Raw genomic sequence first — 8,575 nt, forward strand, 5'->3', positions numbered from 1 at the left:
AAACCTCAAATTAATATTTGATTTGTAAATACTGTAAACCAACAGCATGTGAGTGTCTTTGGTAACAATTATAGCAATGGACAGCATTTTATAAAATTTTATTTAGCAGGTTAATATCAAACAAATGACAAACCAGCTGAGAATGAATGTACAAGTAAATGCTCCACCAGCCGTCTGGAGTTCTGGAGAGTTTAATGAATACACTCAACATCTCAAATTACACAACCCCATTCATCACTGTTTCAGATGTCTCTAGTCAGTGGAATGTAACTAAGTATATTTATTATTCTCTACTCAGGTCCAGTTTTGTGATACTTGTACATTTTGACACCCTGAAGCTGCGATCATGTTTTGGCCAAAGCACATAAACACAGAATAATCAGGACGAGAAGAGATGAAAGCATGAATCACTCTGAAGATCATTAAAAGAAATAAAAGATATTTCTCAAGTAACACAACTGAGCTAGCTTTTTAACAAGAGTGAGGTTCTGGTCTAAAATAACTCCACATGCTGAGCCAGAGAGCTGAGAGCAGGCAGAACTTGGCTGTAAATGTGCTCAGGGCCTAACTAACCACAACTAACTTTAACTGACTGACTGAGCTGGTTCAGAAGGTTTGAAGTACAGTACAACGCCAAATCACAACAAAAGTCATCTCAGGGCACTTTTCACATGGAGCAGATCGTACTCTTTAATTTACAGAGATCCAACAACCCCCCCCCATGAGCAGCACTTGGTGACAGCGGTGAGGAAAGACAAACGTCAAGCAGAACCCGTCTCTGGGTGGAAAGCTGTCTGCTTTGAGCGGTTGGGTTGATTATTGAGGAGTAAAATGAACTAACTTGTGTACTTTTGCTTCTGATGGAGTATTTTGCTTTGAGGTATTGCTTGTTTTATTAAAGTAAATGATTGTAGTACTACCAGCATCACCTCTGGCTGAAAGATTCAAATCAATCTTTCCTAATAATGGTGCATTATTAACAGTGTTGATGAATAAGTAGCCTTTCTATTGACAGCAAAAATAACAAAAACATGTTGATAAAATTCAAGTGTGCAGACCAGAGTATAAATCTTTATTGTACTAACTGTGTGTGCTCACAAGTCTCAGTGACAGATTAGACAGCATGAGATGAAGGAAACACATATATACTGTATAGAACCACCTCTACAAAGCTTTCCTGTTTTAGGTGATCGGATCAAGATTCCATCCATTCCTCAAACAGGTCAAAGTCTCCCCTCTCATTCCCCCCCGGGCTGTTTGCTTCGGTTACATCACCTCATAGAAGAGTAAATATCTGCTGGTGAGACGCATCCACATAAAGTTTGTGCCAGGCAGTGAAGAGATACGCCCGAAGACAAAATAAAGGAGTGTGGGAGACAAACTGGGAGGCACATACCACAGAAGGAAAGCTTTGAGATAAAAAAAAGCCATCTAGAGGATGAAGTGTGTTGCTGTTGTTGTGTTGCTGAGTCTCCTGTCACCGGGACACTCGGCTCCTCTGAGCAGCTGTGACAGTCTGGTGAAACCAATAACTATCAGCAAAGAAGACGTAAGTGCACGCCTGCTTTACTTTGCATCATAAATATTAAATGCTTTAAACCCAGCTAAGATGAGACATCTTTTATTTGAGAGTCTACCAGCTATTGCAGTGTGACACGATCATCAGTCTGCTTTAAAATAAATAAAAAAGATGGCTCCATTTGATACATGTCTGTACTGTATGTTGAGAGTCTTATATTTAGGCCTTTTACCTCTTCTGAATTCAGTTTTAATAAACACAAAACTGCAACTTAAAATCCTAACTAATGTACAGAAAAGTTGATTTTTTAAATAGTTTTTTTCCAGACATCACTGCAGCCATACAAGAACAAACACTTTCAAATGTGAATCCTGTAACTGCATCATTGAAACAGACAGAAAATGAGTCAATCATCACTGCTTCACCACAGATGATAAAAGTTTGACATTTTCTAAAAGGACTTGGTCATTTCAAAGACACAGTATGTTTTACATCTAACAGGATTTCTTCTTTCTGGGCCGTGAACCCACAAAAATCATGACACCAGCAAGTTGTTGCAAGAGCTCCAAAGGAATGACTATGTAGAAATGATCTCAGAGATCTTAACAGCAGAACCACTGACTGTGCACTGTCTGTCGGGTCCAGATGTTGGGTAGGTGGCTGTACATCGGGGGGAGCTCTGACCTCCCAGGAAGCCGTTCTCTGGGACACCTGATGACCAGCGTGTGGCTGGACATCACTGCAACAGCTCAGAGTAACATCCTCAATCTCATCCAGACTCAGAGAATGTAAATCCCCACCAACACTGTCACACCAAAGATCTGACGCAAGGAACAAAAAGCATCAAGATACATTTAGTCTTAACAACAAGAACTGCCATTGTGAAAAAAAATCATCATAATTGATCACTTTTTTATCTACATAAATATATAAATATCTTCACTGTGAGGTGAATTCTATTTTTTATGATACAGTTGTGTTTTGGGACCATATGAGTACAAAATGCATCTAATTATGTAAAATTGAATAAACAGGGTGCAGTAACTTATTTGTAGCTGTGTCATCCATAATATTATGTTTTGATGCAGCATTTGTTTTTTTCTTCACAGATATGGTGATTGTTCAAGCTTAGCATACAGTGTGACTTTTGAAAACAGCACAATGTTAATTGGTGAGTGAACAAGAGCCACAACGTATGAGCGAGATCATTAACCTTGCAGTTAAACTCTCCTTCTCTCACTCATTTCCTGGGATTTCCTGTGTGTGTGTGTGTGTTTTTTACAGAGCAACCTTTCTACCTTAAGGAAGTCTACCTGCCAACTGACTGCTCAGACTGCCTCGTTGTCCATGAAGAAATTATCTCTGGCAAAGATACTTTTACCAGTTTTCTGCTTTTTAGTAAGAAACACTCACTCAGTCTTGAAACACCTAACAGATCCTGAACAGGATAAGAAGTCAATCAACATATTTCTAATGAAATCAATTTAAACCTGGCAGCTGCTGTAGGTGAACTTTTCCAGCTTAAGATGGGCTTCAGCATGAAAATACAACAGTGTGGAGAATGAACACATCCTTATAGATGGAAAATTCATTTTTGTTTTGTTTCAAATGTCTTTATTTTTGGATGAAATACCTCAGATTGTTCTTGACTGTGACATGTTGATATCCAGGTAGGAGACAGAGTGTCTCACCTGATGTTCTGGAGACGTTCAAGAGACAAGCAGAATGTCTGCGGATGCCGTCGCCAATAATGATCAACACAAACTATGGTGAGTATGGTGCCCTCGTTCATTTTCTTATCTCTGCATACTGTGCTCCTAGAATTTTCCAAACCACACTGTGTATTATACATGTATATATTTCTTTATGCGTATGTGCACAGAAATCTGCCCGGACAACATCCCACCCTCAGAGGGGCTCACTGCCCTCAACTCTTTATTAGAGGCCAGGATGGGGCATCGAGTTGCAAGATTCCTGGATACTCTTTTTGATATGTTTGTGAACTGATCTATAATTAGTTTTGATTTTGTGCCACAAGTCATTTTGTATGAAAAAGCATGGAATTTGTTGTGATATGCATAAATAATTAAGAAAATTGCATAAAAATCAAGGTTTAGGAGCTACCGTGTTTTCTTCTGCTTATTGGCAGTTGTGGTATGATTATTGTTTTTTTTTTGTTGTTTGATGTCTCACATTCTGAGCTAAAAAAGATATGAATAAAAACAAGACCTTTTCTTTCTTTTCTTTATTCCACAAAGACCCTTCGTTGAGGTATAGAGACAGAGTTGCACATGAGACGGTAAATAATGTCGACAGTTGTCCAGTTATTGAAGTTAAACTCTGGGCAGATGCAATACAGATACAAGAAAATTATAAGTAAACAAATGAATAAACAAATAAGCAAACAAGCACGCTAAGGTCAATATTCACCTGCTATTTAAAAGTAACCGTCATTATGGTAACAGACTTAGAACACTGTCTAAAACTTGAACACACTGTGAAAATATATCGTGACATATTACAAATATGTATATAAATATGTATGAAGTATGATATATGCCCATATTTTATCATTTAAATCCTTTATTACAGCAGCAGGATTAGGAAGGCTCTGTCCACATCATTGGCAATAAAGCTCTACTCATAGATTCATACATACATAACCGATGCTCTTCTCAGTAAACCTCTGCATGTGTACAGTGACAGGATTATGTGATTGAGGCACTTGAGAATGATAGACACACCTCCATAGTGCCAAAACCTTTCTGTGCTCACTGTGCATGCAGGTGCACAACAACTGATTGGTCCATTTAGCTCAAAGCAGTGCTGTGCTAATGTATAGCCTTACAGAGCTGCTAGCATGGCTATGACTGTCTGTTTTACTCTGACTGGACTCTGATCAACTGATTTATAATCATGACTGTTGAATTTTTTGTCCAATTCTGTTGTCACAGTTTCACAGTTGCTTCCAGTAAAAACTTAAATGGTCAATATTGTTTTCAGAGTTTGTTTGAAGAGTGTTGTATCTTTGTATTTGTTCACTGGCTAGTCGCTAACTTTGTCTGTCTGCTGTCTGGTGAAAGCAGGTAGGATATAGAGGGTCTTTCAAACTACTTGCTTAGCTGCTGTGACTGAATAACGCTGATGAGAGAAGCTAAAATGCTCCGTAGAGGTGAGGGGAACTGCAGAGTCAGAACATAAGTATCTGTGGATTTGTCACCACAAGCAACCCTTTTCACGCACAGTACATGCAGTCATTTGAACCATTGTTAATATAAAAATAGTGATTATAACAGGTTCAAGTTCTACTTCTATATACATACACATCTTCTAAGTGTCTGTTGAGTAACATATCATTACAGAAGAAGTATGGTGGATGTGTGTACATACCAGAAAGTATAACATCTTTTCATTAGCAGTACATGCAGCATTAAAAAAACTCTTGATGACAGCTTGGTTGTAGGATTAGCTAGCAGCTGGCGAGAAACACAGCAGCAGAAAAAACAGAGTCATTTATTCTGTAGAATAGTACTTTCTTCATTACGTTTGGTTTCATCTGCTCTAATTCCCCAGTTGTTATTGTCTTTAATTTGGTTGTCTAAATACAAGTCAATAAACCTTTTACTGTCTCCATCGCTGAACCAGATTACGACACATGTAAACAACTCAGGAGTCCATGTGGGATGAGTCTCTGACCTTTGATGCACCAGTTTTAGCTTTAAGCAGACACAACCAGCACAGAGACACAGATTCAGGATCTTTGTGAAAGTGGATGCGACGAGTCATGATGGTGTTTGTTCATGTTGCTGTGGCTGTGCTCAGTCTTCTGTCTGTTGGGCAGTCAGCTCCAGTTACCAGCTGTGAGAGTCTGATCCAACAGATTGAAATCCAAGGAAGAGACCAGGTAAGATACTCTGTCATCTCACCTGCCATCTGCCTTTCACACTATCACTCAGTGCATATTGATTTTTTTTCCATTTATCATCTTATGTAACTGAGGGAGATACTGTCTGTTTCAGCTGTTGGGCAAGTGGATGAGCATCGCAGAAAGCACAAACATCGCAGCGTTCAAATTGCTGACAGAGATGTTTGCGGAGACCTGCTGGGTGAAAATCACAGCCAAGGAGAATAATGCCATCGATGTCTTTCAGGCTCAAAAAATGTAATTTCATGTTTATTTGTTTATTTTGGAGCCAAAGTCTTCCATAGTGTCCAGAGGTGTTTTTCCAAATCTTAAAAAATGTCAGTTTGTAATTCCACTTTTAAAAAAAACATTCAATTTGTTAAAGGTCTGGCAGGTGCTTCACTCTCACAGCTAAGATGACCTTGGAAAACAACACTCTCTCTATGGGTGCGTAGTGCTGCTGAAACATGCTGTGAAAATATCTTGACTGACCATGTATCTGCACAGATTTGGACTTTGTGTCCAACAAACACTTTGTGTATTTGTATGGGTTGATGTCTGTGTGTGTGTGCTTGTGATCCCCAGTGCACCCCTTCAGTGTATCTGAGGTCTTTCTGAGATCTGGCTGCCCTGACTGCCTCGTTTTACAGGCAAAATACACCATCGGAAGAAGCACATACACGGGTCTTCAGTTACTGAGTAGGACATACAGACCAATAAAATGGATGTAGTAGAAATGTAACCACTTTTAAATTTAAAATAATTTATAAAATGTTATTAAGTAGTGACTTTGAAATGGATTTGCACAGATCTGAAAATTCGTAAACTGTATTAAGACTACAGATGGACAATATGGTTAAAATCTTCTATCACTTTTACCATTTATGTAATTCTATATTGCAGTTTCATTATTTACTGTTTAGATACACTTTATAGACCAGATGACAATTTCTAATCATCTCTTGGTATATATCGTTATACTACCAGAACCAGACTATTCACAAAGTTACTGTTCATGGGAAAACAAGACTACAAACATGCTAACTGCTCAGTGAAGCTGCTCTTAGAAACAGTGGTGCTTTTAGCCAAATGCTAACATCAGCATGCTAACATACTCATGCTAACGCTCTAATGTCTGTATAGTCAAGTCTACCATGCTCACTGTCTCAGTTTAGTGTGTTATCATGCACTAAATACAAAGTACAGCTGAGGGTGATTTGAATGTCATTAGTTTTCAGGTGTTTGCTGTTGGATAAATCAAGTTTTTTTTACCTGATCTTTTTAGTCCCAAATTCCTTCTTTTTGTTACAATACCACTGCAGCTGAACAGAAAAACACTGACTGTGGAGACACAATAAGGGAGTTTTTTACTAAAAAAGAGTGTAACTGTGGCAGATATCCGCTTTGTTTGACTAAGTCAGATGGCTGAAGCTTCATATTACCTTCAGATAAACTCTTAAATACATTTTTGCCCAAAACAAGGCCTGTGGATTTTGTCCCCCGTTACTTTCATTGTAAACACATTTGGTGGAGATCTTCTAATGGTCAGTATGAACAGGAGGAATGATCACAGCAAATAAAACCTGTTTCAATGGTTATATAGGCACCTGACTGTTGTTTTAAGACAGACTTGAACAACTGTGAACCTATCCTTTAATGTTTGAAGTTCCTTGAATGACCCTGTATACACCCAAGTGCTGCATCCTTTGAATACGCTTGTTGTGTCTCTCAGGCAGGAGAGCTAAGGTGACTGCTGCTGAGATGGAGGACTTTAAGAAGCAGGTAGAGTGTCTGAACCTACTACCACCCACTATCCTGGATCCAGAAAAAGGTATGAACTGGCCACAAAGTCTTCATATGAATTTGAATTATGCTGCAGCCATGTTGTTGAGGCTGTGAATATCGTCAGTTCAGTATCAACATTTTGATATTGTGTTATAAGATGTATTTGCCATTTTAATAGTCAAAAGAAACTGTGGTGCCTTAATTTAAACAGCAGCAGCAGCAGTTTCTTAGTCATGGTGTAATTACACATGAACAAAGCACAGTAAAGCCAATAGTGAAATGCATTTTGCCTAAAACAAAAGTGAAAAAACTAAAACAGAAGTTAGATTTATATTAGATCTGATTAATTTCACACACGAAAGGTTGTCACTATACCTAATATGTCAGATAAACCTCGTAACCCACCTCCTTACACCTTCTTCAATATGCGACAGCCCAGCAGGGGTGTGGGACAATCACACACAGTGGGTGAACAGTTGCCATTAAAGGAAGCAAATTATCATCACATTAATATCTTAACAGTGAATTTGATTTTTTGTGTTTGCCTGTATTTCATTTTCATCTTCAGTGCCATGGTTGATCAGGTTGTACATTAATGAAATGCTCTCTTGACTGGAGTAAATAAAATGAATCCACACTTCTCTTCCTTCACAGGTTTTTGCCCAGATGAGTCTACAATAAAAGGAATAGGGACCATTGACCTAACCGATGTCTCAAATCACATGAACTCTGAATCTGTCAGTCTACTTGAAAATGTGATCAACAGTGGTGGTGGAATGTTAGTCGAAACTATCTCCAGTCACATGGCTGAATTAAAAGAAAATTAATATTGGCATGCTTACATGGCCAGGTCTGCCTGAAAAGGATTCTGCCTGTAAAAATTAAAATACCAAATGAATATGAAGTATGACTGTTGTTCTGTCTGTCTTTGACTATCTGTTTTAGATTATCTGTTATCAAATTGACAAATCAGATTTATTCATTTTTCTTGCTGAACCCCTTGTAACCAGATTACCACATGTATAAACAACTCAGGACTTTGTTATTACATGTGGGATGAGGGATGTGGGATTTGAACTTTAATATGTTACACGATTCAGACGGGGACAACATTAGAGGTGTAGAAGAATGTATCAGTTACTTATTATGTATTAGTCTATCAACTGACACTAGTCTCCTCCAGTAATTTACCACAAACAGCTTACTCTGCCACCTGCTGGCGGGTGCAGTATATGAAACTTAACTTTTAAAGGGCCAGTGTGTAGGATTTAGTGGCATCTAGCAATGAAGTTGCAGATTGCAACCAACTGAATACCCCCCCCCCCCCCTTCCAGTTGTATTTGAGAATCTATGGTGGCAGCAAAACT

The 8,575-nt window shown here is 38.5% G+C and overlaps 1 protein-coding gene across 1 annotated transcript; it reads left to right on the top strand.

The window, feature by feature from the left end:
• The first annotated feature begins 1,245 nt into the window (after positions 1 to 1,245).
• On the top strand, positions 1,246 to 8,117 carry LOC137173750 (uncharacterized). The gene is made up of 11 exons (XM_067578810.1): positions 1,246 to 1,549; positions 2,165 to 2,307; positions 2,629 to 2,690; positions 2,804 to 2,917; positions 3,190 to 3,288; positions 3,402 to 5,423; positions 5,539 to 5,681; positions 5,809 to 5,870; positions 6,009 to 6,122; positions 7,156 to 7,254; positions 7,863 to 8,117. The coding sequence occupies exons 6-11, from the start codon at positions 5,292 to 5,294 to the stop codon at positions 8,033 to 8,035; spliced, it is 723 nt and encodes a 240-aa protein (XP_067434911.1). The 5' UTR covers positions 1,246 to 1,549; positions 2,165 to 2,307; positions 2,629 to 2,690; positions 2,804 to 2,917; positions 3,190 to 3,288; positions 3,402 to 5,291; the 3' UTR covers positions 8,036 to 8,117.
• The last annotated feature ends 458 nt before the right edge of the window (positions 8,118 to 8,575 follow it).

Source organism: Thunnus thynnus, chromosome 3 (genome assembly GCF_963924715.1).
Source record: "Thunnus thynnus chromosome 3, fThuThy2.1, whole genome shotgun sequence".
Taxonomy (NCBI): Eukaryota; Metazoa; Chordata; class Actinopteri; order Scombriformes; family Scombridae; genus Thunnus; species Thunnus thynnus.

Excerpts from the sequence above, each read along its gene's own strand:
- LOC137173750 (XM_067578810.1), top strand. The coding sequence starts at position 5,292 with ATGCGACGAGTCATGATGGTGTTTGTTCATGTTGCTGTGGCTGTGCTC. Across the intron at positions 5,871-6,008 it reads AAACAACACTCTCTCTATGG|TGCACCCCTTCAGTGTATCT; the intron begins GTGCGTAGTGCT and ends TGTGATCCCCAG. Across the intron at positions 7,255-7,862 it reads TATCCTGGATCCAGAAAAAG|GTTTTTGCCCAGATGAGTCT; the intron begins GTATGAACTGGC and ends CTTCCTTCACAG.